Source organism: Festucalex cinctus, chromosome 9 (genome assembly GCF_051991245.1).
Source record: "Festucalex cinctus isolate MCC-2025b chromosome 9, RoL_Fcin_1.0, whole genome shotgun sequence".
NCBI lineage: Eukaryota > Metazoa > Chordata > Actinopteri > Syngnathiformes > Syngnathidae > Festucalex > Festucalex cinctus.
The window spans coordinates 26,372,603-26,392,674 of record NC_135419.1 but is presented as its reverse complement, the minus strand read 5'-3'; the positions used below and the strand labels follow the sequence as shown (position 1 = coordinate 26,392,674).

Genomic DNA, 20,072 nt, shown 5'->3' with positions numbered 1-20,072 from the left:
TGTCGCAAAATCTGATAATTTTTCGTGACAATAAAAGTTGCTTTAACTTGACCCAGATGATCCTATCTCCTCAAAATTTCACACATTTGATGAGAGTCCAGCCCTTAAGACATCTACGAACTTATATTTCATCTTACTTAAAGCGCCACCTAGTGGCATTTTTTTTTTTCTTACGAATTTTCTTCAACGTTTCTCTCCAAACACGTTAACTGGACCTACCTCATATTTGCTCAGAAGAGGGTTTCGACCTTCATGATGTCACAACACGAAGTTTGTGAGTTTTCGCGAAACGCTGTGGGCGTGGCGAAGCACTGTTCGCCAAGAAAACAACGCCGATTTTGAGGGTCTAAACATGCACAGAAACTCATGAAACTTGGCACACACATCTGGCCTGGTAAAATGAGTAATATTTTATCATGTATTGTGCTATTTTTACAAAAATGACTCAATAGCGCCCCCTAGAAATTTTTAACGAAGCAGCCCCGGTTGTACGTTTAAGCAAGAACGACGAATATTTTTAGGTGTATGAGGGAGCCCAAGACCTACAAAAAAAGTCTCTTGGACCCATATGCTAAAATGAACAGGAAGTGAGCTACGAATTTTTAAATGTCCCATTTTTGATGATTTTTGCACATTTACAGGGGGCATACTTTTACCCACTTCTCCTACACGTTTCATCCGACTGACTTCAGACTTGACCTGGACCATGTCAAGACCTGAGCAAACGACGGGCAGAAAAATATTGACTTTTCGGAATACGATATGATGAGGGCGGGGCATCAAATTTTGTGTTTCGCAATGAAAAAGGATATGCTTAATAACTCCACGGTACATGCTCCAAAAAATCCCACACTTGACATGTATGTTTATAGTCAAGGCCTGAAGGTATCTCTATGACAATATTCAGTTACATATGGAGCGCCACCTAGCCCTTGAGGCGTGAAAAAAAAATACCCCACATATGGTATTTTTACAAAAATTGTAAACTCATTGTAAGTGTGATAACTAAGTCATTTATGAATATTCTTTTAGTTTCCACCACTCAAAATGTTCACTGGCATCAGACCTATCCAAACATGCATACTTTTTTATTTAATTTGATTTAATTTTGATAGCCTCTATGGACAATAAAAGCAACATTGTGCAATGAGTACGAGCGATGATGGGTACATATATTTTTCCAAAAAATACCAATCAGGGCAACTTATTGCCTAAAAATAAAAATGGGTGTTAATTTTTGCAGATCTTAACGTTCAACAAAACCCATTGAGCTTGAAACATTCATCACACCTGCCAAAGAAAATCCACATGTAAAGGTTTATCATGCCATTTTCAAAGAAATTCTGCTTCCAATGTGACAGTACCCCAACGTGCCAGTCCCCCAACGTGCAAGTACCCCAACGTGGCACGGGCTGCGAGGGCCCTTTATAGCTGCTCGCAGCTCTAGTTTTCAACTGGATCCCTTCAACGACATCGGCACAGTAGCTAAAAACGTAAAGTGTGACATTTATTATAACCACTAGGTGGCGCTATATATATAACCGAATTTTTTCGTATATATGTTTTCAGGCCATGACTATTAAGTTGCATGAGAAGTTTGAGATTTTTTGGAGCTTGTACATGGGAGTTGTTTAGCATTTTGTCTTTCTGGAAAAATGAAATTTTAAAGGCAATATTTGATGCCCCGCCCCCGTCATATAGTATTCCGAAAAGTCAAGATTTTTGGCCCACTTGTTGTCTTTGGTCTTGAGATGATACATGCCAAGTTTGAAGTCAATTGGATGAAAAATGTTTGCAAAGGGGAGAAAAGCATGACCACAGTGAATGTGCCAAAATAGGCCAAAATTTGACATTAAAAAATTCATAGCTCACTTCCTGTACATTTTAGCTACATGGTCCCAATTGACTTTTTGTGCATCCCGGGGTACTACACGTGCCTACAAATTTTCGTAGCTCTAGGTCAAACATGCCGGGATTGGTTTTTATTTTTCTATGCTAGGGGGCGCTATAGAGTCGCATTGTTATGACAACTTCATAATATCAAATTTTCGCCGGGCCCAAGGAGTGTGAAAAGTTTGGTGAGTTTTCGGAAATGTTTAGGTCCTCAAAAATGCGATCGTTTACGGAGAATAATAATAATAATAATAACTAGAGCTGCGAGCAGCTATAAAGGGCCCTCGCAGCCCGGGCCACATTGGGGTACTTGCACGTTGGGGTACTTGCATGTTGGGGTACTCGCACATTGGGGTACTGGCACATTAGGAGCAAAATTTCTTTGAACATGGCATGATAAACATTTACATGTGTTTTTTTTTTGCCAGGTGTGATGTGTGTGTCAAGCTCAATGGGTTTTGGTGATTGTTAAGATCTGCAAAAATCAGCGTCTTTTTTTATTTTTTGGGAATGAGGTGACCTGATTGGTATTTTTTGTAAAAGTATATATACCCATCATCGCTCGTACTCATTGCATGATGTTGCTTTTATTGTCCATAGAGGCTATCAAAAATAAATAAAACAAAATAAAAAAGTACATATGTTTGGATCGGTTTGATACCAGTTAACATCTTGAGTAGTGGAAAGTAAAAGAATATTCATAAATGACTTAGTTATAATACTTACAATGAGTTTACAAATTTTGTACAAAATACCGTGTTTTTTTTTTTTATGCCTCAAGGACTAGGTGGCGCTGTATTAAAAACTGAATTTTGTCATAGAGTTACCTTCAGGCCTTGACTAGAAATATACATGTCAAGTTTGGGATTTTTTTGAAGCATCTACCGGGGAGTTATTCAGCATATCCTTCATTCACGATACTGATTTTAATGTCCATAAAGGCTATCAAAAATAAATAAAACTAAATAAAAAATACACATGTTTGGATAGGTCTGATGCCAGTGAACATTTTGAGTGGTGGAAAGTAAAAGAATATTCATAAATGACTGATTTATCACACTGAGAATGAGTTTACAATTTTGGTAAAAATATCGTAAGAGGGGTATTTTTTTTTTCTGCCTCAAGGGCTAGGTGGCGCTGCATATATAACTGAATGTTGTCATAGAGATAGCTTCAGGCCTTGACGATAAACATACATGTCAAGTTTGGGATTTTTTGGAGCATGTACCGGGGAGTTATCAAGCATATCCTTTTTCATTGCGAAACGTGTTTACAATTTTTGTAAAAATACCGTAAGTGGGGTATTTTTTTTTTCATGCCTCAAGGGCTAGGTGGCGCTGCATATATAACTGAATGTTGTCATAGAGATAGCTTCAGGCCTTGATTATAAGCATACATGTCAAGTGTGGGATTTTTTTTGGAGCATGTACCGTGGAGTTATTAAGCATATCCTTCATTCACGATATTGCTTTTAATGTCCACAGAGGCTATCAAAAATAAAAAAAAATATATATATGTTTGGATAAGTCTGATGCCAGTGAACATTTTGAGTGGTGGAAACTAAAAGAATATTCATAAATGACTTAGTTATCACACTTAGAATGAGTTTACCTTTTTTGTACAAAATACCGTATGTGGGGTATTTTTTTTTTATGCCTCAAGGGCTAGGTGGCGCTGCATATATAACTGAATGTTGTCATAGAGATAGCTTCAGGCCTTGACGATAAACATACATGTCAAGTTTGGGATTTTTTGGAGCATGTACCGGGGAGTTATTAAGCATATCCTTTTTCAGTGCGAAACACAAATTTTGATGCCCCGCCTTCATCATATATTATTTCGAAAGGTCAAGATTTTTCCCCCTGTCGTTGGCTCAGGACTTGACATGGTCCAGGTCAAGTCTTAACTCAGTCAGATGAAACGTGTAGGAGAAGTGGGCAAAAGTCTGCCCCCTGTGAATGTGCAAAAATTGTCAAAAATGGGACATTCAAAAATTCGTAGCTCACTTCCTGTTCATTTTAGCATATGGGTCCAAGAGACTTTTTTTGTAGGTCTTGGGCTCCCTCATACACCTAAAAATATTCGTCGTTCTTGCTTAAACGTACAACCGGGGCTGCTTCGTTAAAAACTTCTAGGGGGCGCTATTGAGTCATTTTTGTAAAAATAGCACAATCAACAATAAAATATTGCTCATTTTACCAGGCCAGATGTGTGTGCCAAGTTTCATGAGTTTCTGTGCATGTTTAGACCCTCAAAACTGGCGTTATTTTCTTGGCGAACAGCACTTAGCCACACCCACAGTAATTCGCGAAAACTCACAAACTTCGTGTTGTGACATCATGAAGGCCGAAACCCTCATCTGAGCAAATATGAGGTAGGTCCAGTTAACGTGTTTGGAGAAAAACGTAGAAGAAAATTCGTAAGAAAAAAAATTGCCACTAGGTGGCGCTATCAGTTAGATGAAATATAAGTCAGTAGATGTCTTTAGGGCTGGACTCTCATCAAATGTGTGAAATTTTGAGAAGATAGGATCATCTCGGTCAAGTTAATGCAGCTTTTATTTTCACGAAAAATCTTCAGACTTTGCGTCACCGTAGCGGCCACGCCCTTTGGCGAAAAGTTACAATATTCGGTGTGGGGCATGATCAACATCTTAAGGCTTTTCTGACCAATTTTCAAATGGATCCCTTCAACAAGCTCAGCACAGTAGCTAAAAACGTAAAGTATGACATTTATTGTAACCACTAGGTGGCGCTATATGTATAACTGAATTTTGTCATATAGATGTTTTCAGGCCGTGACTATTACGTTGCCTGAGAAGTTTGAGATTTTTTGGAGCTTGAACATGGGAGTTATTAAGCATTTGCTCTTTCTGGACAAATGAAATTTTAAAGGCAATATTTGATGCCCCGCCCCCGTCATATAGTATTTCAAAAAGGCAAGATGTTTTGCCCAGTTGTTCTCTCAGGTCTTGAGATGATAAATGCCAAGTTTGAAGTCAATTGGATGAAAAATGTTTGCAAAGGGGGAAAAAGCATGACCACAGTGAATGTGCCAAAATAGGCCAAAATTGGACATAAAAAAATTCATAGCTCACTTCCTGTACATTTTAGCTACATGGTCCCAATAGACTTTTTTTGTGCGTCTCGGGGTGCTACACGTGCCTGCCAATTTTTGTTGCTCGAGCTCAAACGTGCCGGGCTTGGTTTTTATTTTTCTACGCTAGGGGGCGCTATCGAGTCGCATTGTTATGACGACTTAATATCAAATTTTTCGCCGGGCCTGAGGAGTGTGCAAAGTTCGGTGAGTTTTCGTGAATGTTTAGGTACCCAAAATCGCGATCGTTTGCGGAGAATAAAGAAGAAGAAGAAGAAGAAGAAGAACTAGAGCTGCGATCAGCTATAAAGGGCCCTCGCAGCCCGGGCCACGTTGGGGTCCTTGCACGTTGGGGTACTTGCACGTTGGGGTACTGGCACGTTGGGGTACTGGCATATTGGAAGCAAAATTTCTTTGAAAATGGCATAATAAACGTTTACATGTAGAATATTTTTTTGCCAGTGTGTGTGTCAAGCTCAACGGGTTTTGGTGATTGTTAAGACCTGCAAAAATCAGCGTCCTTTTTTATTTTTAGGCATTGAGTTGCCCTGATTGGTATTTTTTTGTAAAAGTGTATATACACATCATCGCTCGTTGTACTCATTGCACAATGTTACTTTTATTGTCCAAAGGGGCAATCAAAAATGAATAAAACAAAATGGAAACGTACATACGTTTGGATCGGTGTGAAGCCAGTGAACAATTTGAGTGGTGGAAACTAAAAGAATATTCATAAATGACTTAGTTATCACACTTAGAATGGGTGTACATTTTTTGTACAAAATACCGTATGTGGGGTATTTTATTTTTTTTATATATAAGCCTCAAGGGCTAGGTGGCGCTGTATTTATAACTGAATGTTGTCAAAGAGATACCTTCAGGCCTTGATTATAAGCATACATGTCAAGTGTGGGATTTTTTTTTGGAGCATGTACCGTGGAGTTATTAAGCATATCCTTCATTCACGATATTGCTTTTAATGTCCATAGAGGCTATCAAAAATAAATAAAAATATATATATGTTTGGATAAGTCTGATGCCAGTGAACATTTTGAGTGGTGGAAACTAAAAGAATATTCATAAATGACTTAGTTATCACACTTAGAATGAGTTTACATTTTTTGTACAAAATACCGTATGTGGGGTATTTTTTTTTCATGCCTCAAGGGCTAGGTGGCGCTGCATATATAACTGAATGTTGTCATAGAGATAACTTCAGGCCTTGACGATAAACATACATGTCAAGTTTGGGATTTTTTGGAGCATGTACCGGGGAGTTATCAAGCATATCCTTTTTCATTGCGAAACACACATTTTGATGCCCCGCCCTCATCATATAGTATTTCGAAAAGTCAAAATTTTCCCCCCTGTCGTTGGTTCAGGTCTTGACATGGTCCAGGCCAAGTCTTAACTCAGTCGGATGAAACGTGTAGGAGAAGTGGGCAAAAGTCTGCCCCCTGTGAATGTGCAAAAATCGTCAAAAATGGGACATTCAAAAATTCGTAGCTCACTTCCTCTTCATTTTAGCATATGGGTACAAGAGACTTTTTTGTAGGTCTTGGGCTCCCTCATACACCTAAAAATATTCGTCGTTCTTGCTTAAACGTACAACCGGGGCTGCTTCGTTAAAGATTTCGAGGGGGCGCTATTGAGTCATTTTTGTAAAAATAGCACAATCAACAATAACATATTGCTCATTTTACCAGGCCAGATGTGTGTGCCAAGTTTCAGGAGTTTTTGTGCCAGTTTAGGCCCTCAAAATTGGTGTTGTTTTCTTGGCGAACAGCGCTTAGCCACGCCCACAGCGATTCGCGAAAACTCACAAACTTCGTATTGTGACATCATGAAGACCGAAACCCTCATCTGAGCAAATATGAGGTAGGTGCAGTTAATGGGGTTGGAGAAAAACATTGAAGAAAAATCGTAAGAAATAAAAATGGCCAGTAGGTGGCGCTATCAGTAAGATGAAATATAAGTACGTAGATGTCTTAAGGGCTGGACTCTCATCAAATGTGTGAAATTTTGAGAAGATAGGATCATCTGGGTCAAGTTAAAGCAGCTTTTATTGCCACGAAAAATTACCAGACTTTGCGGCACCGTAGCGGCCACGCCCTTTGGCGAAAAGTTACAATATTCGGTGTGGGGCATGATCAACATCTTAAGGCTTTTTTGACCAATTTTCAAATGGATCCCTTCAACAAGCTCAGCACAGTAGCTAAAAACGTAAAGTATGACATTTATTGTAACCACTAGGTGGCGCTATATGTATAACTGAATTTTATCATATAGATGTTTTCAGGCCGTGACTATTACGTTGCCTGAGAAGTTTGAGATTTTTGGAGCTTGAACATGGGAGTTATTAAGCATTTGCTCTTTCTGGACAAATGAAATTTTAAAGGCAATATTTGATGCCCCGCCCCCGTCATATAGTATTTCAAAAAGGCAAGATGTTTTGCCCAGTTGTTCTCTCAGGTCTTGAGATGATAAATGCCAAGTTTGAAGTCAATTGGATGAAAAATGTTTGCAAAGGGGGAAAAAGCATGACCACAGTGAATGTGCCAAAATGGGCCAAAATTGGACATTCAAAAATTCATAGCTCACTCCCTGTAAATTTTAGGAAATGGCTGCCACTGACTTTTTTTTGCGTCTCGGGGTGCTACACGTGCCTGCCAATTTTCGTAGCTCTCGGTCAAACGCGCCGGGATTGGTTTTTATTTCTCTACGCTAGGTGGCGCTATTGAGTCTCGTTGTTATGACAACTTCATAATATCACATTTTTCGCCGGGCCCGAAGAGATTGCAAGGTTTGGTGAGTTTTCGTAAATGTTTAGGTCCTCAAAAATGCGATCGTTTACGGAGAAGAATAATAATAATAATTCTTAGAAAAACAAGAGGGACCTCGCAGCGGTCGCTGCTCGGGCCCTAATAATAATAATAATAATTTTTACAAAAACAATAGGGACCTCGCAGCGGTCGCTGCTTGGGCCCTAATAATAATAATAATAATAATAATAATTTTTACAAAAACAATAGGGACCTCGCAGCGGTCGCTGCTCGGGCCCTAACTAGAGCTGCGAGCAGCTATAAAGGGCCCTCGCAGCCCGGGCCACGATGGGGTACTTGCACGTTGGGGTACTTGCACATTGGAAGCAGAATTTCTTTGAAAATGGCATGATACACCATTACATGTGGATTTGTATTTTTTTTGCGAGGTGTGATGAGTGTGTCAAGCTCAATGGGTTTTGGTGATTGTTAAGATCTGCAAAAATCAGCGTCTTTTTTTTAGTTTTAGGCAATGAGTTGCCCTGATTGGTATTTTTCGTAAAAGTATATATACACACACAATATCGCTCGTACTCATTGCACAAAGTTGCTTTTAATGTCCATAGAGGCTATCAAAAATACATAAAACTAAATAACAAAAATATGTGAACATTTTGAGTGGTGGAAAGTAAAAGAATATTCACAAATGACTTAGTTATCACACTTAGAATGAGTTTAAATTTTTTGTAATAATACCGTAAGTGGGGTATTTTTTTTTCATGCCTCAAGGGCTAGGTGGCGCTGCATATATAACTGAATGTTGTCATAGAGATAGCTTCAGGCATTGACTATAAACATACATGTCAAGTTTGGGATTTTTTGGAGCATGTACCGGGGAGTTATTAAGCATATTATTTTTCATTGCGAAACCAAATTTTGATGCCCCGCCCTCATCATATAGTATTTCAAAAAGTCAAGATTTTTTCCCCTGTCGTTGGCTCAGGTCTTGACATGGCCGAGGTCAAGTCTGAAGTCAGTCGGATGAAACGTGTCGGAGAAGTGGGCAAAAGTATGACCCCTGTAAATTTGCTAAAATCGTCAAAAATGGGACAATCCAAAATTTGTAGCTCACTTCCTGTTCATTTTAGCATATAGTTCCAAGAGACTTTTTTGTAGGTCTTGGGCTCCCTCAAACACCTAAAAATTTCCAAAGATCTTGCTTAAACGTACAATCGGGGCTGCTTCGTTAAAAATTTCTAGGGGACGCTATTGAGTCATTTTTGTAAAAATAGCACAATACACGATAAAATATTGCTCATTTTGCCAGGCTAGATGTGTGCGCCAAGTTTCATGAGTTTCTGTGCATGTTTCGGCCCTCAAAATTGGTGTAGTTTTCTTGACGAACAGCGCTTAGCCACGCCCACAGCGATTCGCGAAAACTCACCAACTTCATGTTGTGACATCATGAAGGCCGAAACCCTCATCTGAGCAAATATGAGGAAGTTGCAGTTAATGTGGTTGGAGAAAAACATTGAAGAAAAATCGTAAGAAAAAAAATTGCCAGTAGGTGGCGCTTTCAGTAAGATGAAATATAAGTTCGTAGATGTGTTAAGGGCTGGACCCTCATCAAATGTGTGAAATTTTGAGAAGATAGGATCATCTGGGTCAAGTTAAAGCAGCTTTTATTGCCACGAAAAATTACCAGACTTTGCGGCACCGTAGCGGCCACGCCCGTTGGCAAAAAGTTACAATATTCGGTGTGGGGCATGATCAACATCTTAAGGCTTTTCTGACCATTTTTCACCTGGATCCCTTCAAAGAGCTTGGCACAGTAGCTAAAAACGTACAGTATGACATTTATTGTCACCACTAGGTGGCGCTATATATATAACAGAACTTTATCATATAGATGTTTTCAGGCCGTGACTATTAAGTTGCATGAGAAATTTGAGATTTTTTGGAGCTTGTACATGGGAGTTATTCAGCATTTTGTCTTTCTGGACAAATTAAATTTTAAAGGCAATATTTGATGCCCCGCCCCGTCATATAGTATTTCAAAAAGTCAAGATATTTTTCCCAGTTGTTGTCTCAGGTCTTGAGATGATACATGGCAAGTTTGAAGTCAACTGGCTGAAAAATATTAACATAGGGGGAAAAAGTCTGACAACAGTGAATGGGCCAAAATGGGCCAAAATTGGACCTTCAAAAATTCATAGCTCACTTCCTGTACATTTTAGGAAATGGCTTCCAATAACTTTTTTGTGCGTCTCGGGGTGCTACACGTGCCTACCAATTTTCGTAGCTCTAGGTCAAACGGGCCGGGATTGGTTTTTATTTTTCTACGCTAGGGGGCGCTATAGAGTCGCGTTTTTATGACAACTACATAATATCAAATTTTTCGCCGGGCCCGAAGAGACTGCAAAGTTTGGTGAGTTTTCGTAAATGTTTAGGCCCTCAAAAATGCGATCGTTTACGGAGAATAATAATAATAATAATAATTCTTACAAAAACAAGAGGGACCTCGCAGCGGTCGCTGCTCGGGCCCTAATAATAATAATAATAATAATTTTTACAAAAACAATAGGGACCTCGCAGCGGTCGTTGCTCGGGCCCTAATAATACTAATAATAATTTTTACAAAAACAATAGGGACCTCGCAGCAGTCGCTGCTCGGGCCCTAATAATAATAATAATAATAATAATAATTCTAACGAAAAACAATAGGGACCTCGCAGCGGTCGCTGCTCGGGCCCTAATAATAATAATAATAATAATAATTGTTACAAAAACAATAGGGACCTCGCAGCGGTCGCTGCTCGGGCCCTAATAATTTTTACAAAAACAATAGGGACCTCGCAGCGGTCGCTGCTCGGGCCCTAATAAATTCCAGACGACACATTTGCCCTGAATCTATCACAATAAATCGTCTTTTTTTTTTTTTTTTTTTAAATGCCACTGATGCTTCATCACTATGAGCAAAAATAAATACATAATTCCGTTTCAAAGTTCTCCAAACTGTATTTGCATTTGCCTCCTCAACTCTGTTCTTTCTCGTAAACATTGATCAATTTCCTGTTGCATTGTCCTTTTTATTGCATTAATTGAACAAGTTGAATTTTTTTTCCTCTTTTATTTATTGATTTTTTTTCACAAAACATGCACATTTTAACCAAGCAGAGGTAACTATCTATGCTGATCACGTTGACGGGTCAGCCAATTGACCCCACAAACCGGATCATCGTGGCCCCGATTCTTTTACCGGTACCACTTTCGCCCCAGGCTCAACTTTTTCACCTGCTGTATAAGGCTGGAATGGCTCTTTGAAAAATTGATTTTTTTTTTCAAGGCAGCTTGTATTTATTGTCTCTCTTGTCTGCAGATAGGTTTAAAGTGAAAGAATGATCATGGGAAATATGTTCACGGGTATCTGTTGCCAAATCGTCAGTCTGTTTAAGTTTTTGGCAGGTGTAGAAAATATTCATACAAGCAATGTCATACAAAAACAGCGCCGTAGAGATAGCCGTTAGCATTAATGCTACTTCGCCCCACTGCTGCGCCTCACCAAAAAAAATAAAGGAGATAAAGTGCTGCATGGGCCTTGGAATCGATGACACATGCAAACCGAAATGAACAGTTGAACCAAACCGTTTATTCAAAAGCCACTTCATTCCTAGTAGAGATGTAGTGATAAGAACAATATTGTGATATCATGATTAAAACTACCACAATATCGTCGCTGTCATGTTCACAATATTTAAAAGGAACACATCTGTTACTGTTAAAAAAAAAAAAAAAAAAAAAGTCATGTTGATTTCCATTTGTGCAGTTCTAGCACCCTCTAGTGGGTAGTTTATTAGTGCAATTTAATTTTCATTAGGGATGTTTTGGCCTTCTATGTTTAAAATTATGCTAATTGTCAGATGAAGGGGAACCTAATTTGCTTGTGAATCGATCAATGTGTGCTTGCATTAGCAAGTAAGTGCCTCAATATATTGCTTTTTTTAGTATGAGGTTTTTTTTTTGTTTGTTTTTTTTTTTTTTTTTACAATATTGTGATCTTTTTTAAATATCGCCAAACCCCCACAATATCGTGATAATTATCGTATCGTGATGTTTGGACATCCCTATTTCCTATTGTGTGCTTTTTTTATTGAGTCTGGAAAAAAAATTATCAATTTTTTTCCTCATCGAACGATATGTCGATATAGTAATTATCGTGACAGGCCTATATTTTTAACTAAAACTGCATTTGGAAATAAAAAATGCAAGCCACAAAATTACAGCTCAGAAACCTACCCCATACATACCTCGGCTTTTTGTTCCATGAAGGAGAAGATTCTCTCAATGCCGATGCTGACACCCACACATGGCACTTTCTTACCATTGGGGTCAAACATGCCAACCAAGCCATCATAGCGACCACCTCCAGCAACACTGCCCACATTAACACACTCATCAGAAGGGGAAACATTTTGAACTTCAGTGGAAAGGGACTCCACAGCTGCCTGAGACAGCACAGCTTCATATATAACTCCTGTATAATAGTCGAGTCCTCGAGCTAAACTGAGGTCAAACACCACCTGGAGATGACAACATATCAACATTAGAGCAGCAACAAAGACTTCAATATGAAATACAAGTCATAGCGAGTAGTATTTTATACCTTGTCTGTAACCTGAAAAAGTTGCAAGTAGCTGAAGAGCAGTTTTATGTCTGATAGACCTGCACAAGCTTGCTTGCTTCGAGACATTTTCTCGTCCTGAAGGAGACGCTCTGCTAAGTCCATTCCACCTAAACAAACAAAAACAGCTTCCTCTTAAAATCCACGTAAAGTGAAAAACGTCCCATGATTTTGACACACCACAGAGAAGACTGTTGCTAACTAGTGATGTGTCGGTCGCGAACGAGCCGGTACGAAGAGGAGAAGTTCTTTGAAGTGGCTCTGTCTCTGTCTCTGTCTCTCTCTCTCTGTCTCTCTCTCTCTCTTCTGAAGCAAGGTTTAGCAGTGTCTCAGCTGTCGTGCTCAGAGGGGGAGGGGGGACCACATGCACAGCCGCAGACAGAGAGAGACAGGAGGAGGAGAAAACAGGAGAGGAAAGGACGACACACAAACGTGGTTTGTACAAGATGAGCCGAAAACCCAGTAACATTTGGAGACATTTTAATTGGTTAAAGTCAGATGAGAGAAGGAGCCGAATCAGCCCGTCCAAGTTGATATTTAGTTTAGTTTTAGTTCTTTTTTAATGCAAATTTAAAATAAAGCAAGGTCTTTTATCCTGGATCGGGTTCGCTGCTGCTGTTGCAGTTAAATTACTACTCACTATTTTTGTTATTTGATTATTTTGATTGTTGTTGGTTGAAGTTTTAATTTTGTTTCTTGTTTATTGTATGGAGCCTATTAATTAGTTCAATAAAATGTAAAAAAAAAAAATAATCATTTTCTTTGCTTGATAATTGTTGCTATTTGCAGTCAGTAGAGTGCAGTATTTAGTTCACCAAGTCATTTATGAAAATGTATGGTAAATTTGTCGTAAATATTTAAAAGAAAAGCTAAAGTTAAGAGAGCCGTTTGAGAGCCAAAATGAGCCGACTCTTTTCATTGAGCCGATCCAAATGAACCGGCTCACCGAAAAGAGCCGAAAATCCCATCACTACGTTCACTTCCGTGTAGCTCACCTTGCACACTGTTTTGCTCTTGTCAAGTTCTTTGCCAATGTCTTGTTCCTTAAAACTGAAAAACTTCCAAACATCTGCCTTCATGCTGGCTGGCGCTGATTTAAGTGCTTCCCGCAATGTTGATTTGAACTGCTATTTACATTGCTCTCGTGACGCGAGAAGGCACGCAAATTCATTCCGGGGGGGTCGGTTTGGTGGGGAAACGATCGATATTTTAATCCCAGCCCTTTAATACAGTATGCGTTATGGTCGTGAAAATACGGTATTTTAAAGCTGTGTAAGTCTATTTTAAATTGATTTTCGATGCATTGCTACATCCCTAGTAAATATGCTTCTTGTCTTCTCAATCTAGACTCCTCTGTATTTTTAATGGTCATGTCCATTTAGTGAAAATCAAACTGCTTCTCTTCTTCAGCAAACTTGTATTGAGCACTGTATTTTGCAGCAAACAAAACATGTAACCGGCAAGTCTTATGTGTCGCCTCATACGATTGTAGTCTTACCCTGCATACTGACATATTCCCCAATCAGATCCGCAGCCTCCTCTGACAAGCCTTTCTCGTTCACCATCTCTCTCTTCACATCCTCCCATGGCATCTGGTGGATGATAGACAGCAGAGCATAAAAGAGCAGAGTAAAGAAAAAAAGTCAATTATAGACCCTTCCAGCGTGACGTCACGTTGAAGTGTGCCTCAAGCGGTGGGGGTCAGGGCGTCAATGCGAGTGAATTAGAAAACAATCAGTGTGAGCTAGAAAATAAGTCAAACATTTGATAAATCAGCAACCAATGTTATGGTGAAGTTGTGCACGGCCGACGGATGCTCAAACAGAGATGAGATCATTCTTTCGGCTGCCGGCAGCGATTCTAAACCAGACGGAAGACAGTGAGTAGTGAAAGACGAGCACGATGGCTTGCGCAAGCAAAACTGTGAGCAAAACTACAACTGCTTTGCACCCACTAAAAGTACAAGGATATGCTCAGATCTTTTTATATCAGGTAGTTTTTCTCTTTTTCATATACAGATGGTCATAATATTAACCTCGGATTGTAAAATCGAGGCCCACGTGATGAATGAGCCGGTTGACGCAGCGTATTGCGCTTTTAGACTTCTTATATGCTGTTTCGAAAGACCCAGATACCTTTAAGGAACGAATATCTTTGCAAGCCGAATATGATCTTATTTCACAGCAGACAACTGAACTTTTTCTCTGTTCAAGATCCAACTTTTATGAACAGGGAGACAGAACAAGTAAATTGTTGGCCCATCGGCTACGTCAGATATCTGCATCTCTGCTGATCCCTCAAATTGAAACGGACTCAGGGGTGACATCGAACCCATTGGAAATTAACAAAACACTGATGGAATTCTATAAACAATTGTATTCTTCTAACTGTTCTCTTTTGCTCACATACCTCTTTTTTTGAGAAAATTGATAAGCCAACCCTAGATCAAACTATAGCCGAGGAGTTGGAGCAGCCAATTACAATGGCTGAACTGGAGGCAGCAGTAAGATCATTGCAGAGTGGCAGAAGCCCAGGACCAGATGGTTTTCCGGTCAGTTTTTATAAAACTTTTTGGAAACAGCTGGCTCCACATTTATTAGATATGTTTATAGAGTCTTTTGATTTAGGTTCACTCCCCCAAACTTTGAATCAAGCTTGTATCTCGTTGCTTTTAAAGAAAGGTAAGGACCCTAAGTTATGTAGGTCGTATCGCCCTATTAGCTTGTTAAACGTTGATTTTAAATTGCTGTCCAAATTATTGGCCAGGCGCTTGGAAAAGGTCCGACCCTCTATAATATCCACGGAACAAACGGGGTTCATTCGTGATAGACATTCTTTTTTTTTTTTTATCTTAGGAGGGTCTTTAATTTGGTTTACAACCCCTCATCGACTGCTTTACCAGAAGCGTTGATGTCTTTAGATGCGGAAAAAGCTCACTCATTCACACACGCTCACTCATTCACACACGGAAGCTTCTGTGAGTGAGTGAGTCAAAAAAAAAAAAAAATCCGTGCGTGCTTTCAAATTTCCGCGGGAGTAACGTCACGCAGCTGACACGTTCGCCCAGCCCCGCTTGCGACACGCCACCCCGCCGCTCTGCGATTGGCTGGAGGGTTGTAAATACTGTCTTCCCACAGAAACGTCCCGCTGTTTACAAAACAAACACAAAATGGTAAAATACAGGCGGGGGGGGGGGTTTAGGACAAACTCACCAACAGACAGTGTTGCCACAGTTAGCTTTAAAAAGTAACTTAGTTACTTTACTGATTACTTGGTTTTAAAAGTAACTAAATTGCGTTACTGATTACTTGATTTTAAAAGTAAGTTAGTTTAAAAGTTACTTTTTTAGTTACTTTCAGCAGCTGCTGATAACACCATCTCAACATAAAAATAATGCGGTCGAAACGGAGTTCCAAATACTTTATTGAATGTGCATTTTTAACATGAAAATTAAGGTGTTTTTTTAAATGAAAAACAAAATAGGCAGTCTCTCTTGACTTCTTGTAACGTAAACACTTTTTATGAAACAAAAAATCTATCCAGGTTGAAAATGAAAATCCCCTTAATTCCTCTATTGTTTGTTCCGCTATTCCAGTGTGTACACTTGAGTCAACTCGTGCATGCTGAAAACTAGCGGTGGGAATCTCTGAAATGAGGCCGATTCGATATGTATCTCGATACACAGGTTGCGATTTGATTGAAAAACGATTATCTTTCAGAACAGAACGGTTCGATACGGTTAGATTAAGTTTGGGAACGATACAATTTTCGATTCGATATGATTCATTTCAATATTCAAAACTTAGTGACATTTGTTGCTTGTAAACAATCTTAAAACACCACAAATTTTTACAGTATCTACAAATGTGTTAAAGAACAACAACAAATATGTCTTCTATATTTTTATATTTTGAATCAATTATTTAAATATACCGCAAGAAAGGGCTGGGCGATATGACTGAAAAATGTATCAGTTTAAATATTTATTAGTAGTTATTGACAGTTATAATTGTTTTTTTGTTTTTTGTTTTTTTCAAGGGATCAGGAAAACAAAAGGTTGATAATTTAATGTTAAATATAAATATTTAACCTTTAGACAGACACCAACACAATTAAACAGAATATGTGCACATTGTGAAGTATTTCAGAAACATAAATTTAAGACATGAAATAAACCTACCGTCCAGCCAAAAGAAATATGAAGCCACTTTATGGAACAATAAATCTATCAAACACATTTTAATCACTTAATATATGCAAAAATATTTCCAAAAGTTAATTTCCCTTTTTAATCAACAATTTTTGTTTTTAACAATTTTTGTTTTTATTTTGCCATCACATTCATTTTTGGTTAATGTATGACATCTTTTTGTTTTTTTAATCGGAGACACGATGATGACCACAGAATCACTACTGTTTGTGTTAGGTTTTTTTGGGCTGTCGTTCATTTTGAGTTTGATGACGTAATCGCGGGCACGTCTCAGTTCTCCTATCTGCTGCTCATGCTAGTTGTAGACATTGACAGGGAGCCACAAACTGAGAAATGAGATACTTGCAGTGTGCTTTTAGCATAGCTGGTGTGTTGGCTGTGGGACATACCTGTGTCGTTTGAATCCATGCATTGGATCGTCAAGGGAGTTATTCTTTTTGGCTCGCGCGCAGTACCAACGCCGGCCCGGGACATACAAGTGCACCGAGAGGACTCGATAGCCATGGGAAATACCAAGATGTACAGCACCAGCTTCTGCAAACTGTCTCCAGTTGCATGTTGTCACTCGTTGTGCGCGCGCGCGCCGTGTCGCGAGCACGGCGTTGACAGTAGGCTCCCCCCCATAAAAGGTGCGTAACGTCTTTGCATTATGTTTACAACATCCGGGGAATGATGCGTCTCTGAGCGCTATTTTGCTAGCTCTCTGTAAACGTTTTCAGTGAAAACGTGACTTGTCTGACGTCACTCCCCCTGGCGAGAGGGCGGAGACGACCTCATCCCATAATGCTTCACGGAACAGTTGAGGATGGAAATAAATTATTTTTTTTTACCACTTTTATGGTCCATAATGTACACTTTTTTGTTGCGTTGTGTGCCTGTTGGTTAATAAAACTAGTCGTAAAAGTATCATCACTTTTGTTTTGAATGTGCAAACCATTCACGACCAGACCATGGCTGAATTCAGCGTGGTGATCAATGACTTCCGCCTCATCTTCGTAGTTAGCGGCAGTTGTTTGTGACTGTTACAACAATGAGATATTTTGCCTTCTTCATGAAAATGTGGAGTAACGCATTGAATCTCTGGACAGTAACTTTAATCAGACTACTTTGTAGAATAAAGTAACGCATTAGACTACTAGTTACTTTGGAAAGCAAATTTTTTTTTTAGTAACGCGTTACTTAGTAACGCTTTACCGGCAACACTGCCAACAGACATGAAGACAAGCCCTGATCTGTAAATTGAGAAGTAGTTTGATTGTTTAAATCCTGTATTTAAAAAGTGCCTTTTCCAGAGTGAAACTGTTAGACAATGCCTTTAAAAAAACAAAACAAAAAAAAAAGGCGTGATTAATGAGCCATATTATCTTTAGTGACACAATCACACTTTTTTTTGCATAAGTATTCAAGTCATTTTGAACAAAAAGTTAACGATTTAACTCGATTATTAAAATTAACACTACCTCGGGCTTGATTTCTGTTGAGGAATGTGTAATAAACGACGTGCGGTCTGTTTGTTAGCAGCTAGCAAGCTAAGATAGCTCGAACACTTCGATATACAGCAAGACGACACAAACGTTTTAATAAATGACAATTTACACTCTGAAAGTAGTAATCGACATACTGTTGCAACCAAAAACAACATACCTTCCACTTCCACTTTACCCCCCAACAAACTCCATTTTTTTTTTTTGTAGCTAGCGGCTACAAATGACTGGTTTCAAAGATTCGCAGTAATGTGGTGTCCTACTCGGGAAGTTTTTGTTACGCTTGACATATTTCCCACCTTTGAACAAAAACGCTGGCCGAAAATCAAGCTCTCTACATTCATTTGTTATGGGATGTTTGACCCCCTGGAGGCACCGCGGGAGCTAAGCAGTGACATCAGCTGAAAGGGTCTGTTCCTGCTGTTTTTGCCCAAAACGCCTAAAAGAGGTGCGTCAAAAGTAAATTTAAAGCTGTTCTTGAACCATTTGGACCAGGGGTGGCAAACTGCAGTCCTCGAGGGCCGGACTCCTGCAGGTTTGATAGATTTCCCTACTCGAAGTCCAGCTGATTCCAATTAACAGGCTCGTTACCAGGCTTCTGCAGAGCTTGCTGATGAGCTGATCATGAATCAGCTGTGTTGAAGAAGGGAAATAACCAAAACCTGAAGGACTGCCCTCGAGGACCGGATCTCGTCACCCCTGATTTGGACTATCAGCATAGTTTTGGTCTCTTTTTGAAGATAACACTTTGAATTTTCCCCCAAAAAAGTCAGAATCTGTTTAATTGCTACTGGCACTGAGTTATGGAAGTTTGAACACAAAAATAAAGATGTATTTTATGTTTGTCTAATTATTTTTCACAAAATCTGCCTTAAAAATGAATTTAGAATGGTGATTAGGACTTAAAAACACTACAGGATCAAAGCTTGAGGTCTTCCCCAATTCCAGTTCACCTTTGACAATAATAGGACAGGAAATGAGCATTTTATACAGGATTTTCAAACAGGGGTTTATCCGAACACAAAGTGTGTCATTTGGGTGACCCTTGAAAGCCCAGGTCAAGTCAGATAAAAATTCATTTTAATTTGTCACTATTTTATTCCAGCCATATTTGCGAGACTATATCTACATTTAGACATCACTTTGACATATCAAAGCAAGCGTATGATGCGCATCAAAGTGCTATGCCCCTTTATGACGCGCTATGACACTCTTTCATCTCTGTGTCATGAAGCCAACTCTGCTGGGTTTGTTAAAAAAAAAAAAAAAAAAAAGCACTACCATGACAAATCTCGTTGGCTGTTCAATGTGTCAATCACCATGAAATGGTGACTGCATGGACGAAGGAGAATACCTTTCACGCACGATGTCATTGGCCATGGAAACAAAAGCAGACGCATTGGACCACATGCCACGGGTCAATCACTCCCCACGTGGGCGATTTTTTTTGCTTTCAAGTTTGGTTGCAGGGCACTAGCCGTGAATGCTAACTCAAACAACAAACAAGCAAACGAATGGGTGAGTCTTGTGCGTATTTGGGAAGATGCAGCATAAAAAAAACGTGGCTTTATGACGGAGGGTTTATGCTAGGGGTGGGACAAAAAAAATAAAAAAACGATTCGACCGGATATCGTCAGTCAAGGAGAGCTACCAATTGTATCCATATCGGTAGCAGACTCAATTGATACAAAATCCACCGGGGATCCTTAGATACATTGCTTGTGAGGCTGTAGACACCTAATATGGATATCGTGTGGCTATGAATCGGTTGTGTGTGAGGCTTTATGGTTTTCATAACAAGCAAGAGCTATGCGCCGTGCTCTACTTTTGTTTACGTTGCAGTAGCATCACTATTAAGCTACTTCCGTGTTTACAGAGAGCGAGCAAAGTAGCGCTCAAAGACTGTTCATTCCCCGGATGTTGTAAATGTAATGCAGACATTACAT

General features: G+C 39.3%; 2 protein-coding genes across 8 annotated transcripts in view; one reads left to right on the top strand and one right to left on the bottom strand.

The window, feature by feature from the left end:
• LOC144025440 (uncharacterized) overlaps positions 1-20,072 on the top strand; it is a 443,835-nt gene that overhangs the window by 289,989 nt on the left and 133,774 nt on the right. The gene's annotated exons all lie outside the window — the stretch shown is intronic.
• The window catches only part of hars (histidyl-tRNA synthetase), a 169,395-nt gene that overhangs the window by 49,770 nt on the left and 99,553 nt on the right, over positions 1-20,072 (bottom strand). For all 4 annotated transcript variants that reach the window (XM_077531440.1, XM_077531442.1, XM_077531441.1 and 1 more), the window contains 3 exons: positions 13,931-14,024; positions 12,415-12,542; positions 12,059-12,331 (listed from right to left, as the gene is read on the bottom strand). In XM_077531440.1, coding sequence (XP_077387566.1) covers positions 12,059-12,331; positions 12,415-12,542; positions 13,931-14,024 — 495 coding nt within the window. The remainder of the gene's footprint in view (positions 1-12,058; positions 12,332-12,414; positions 12,543-13,930; positions 14,025-20,072) is intronic.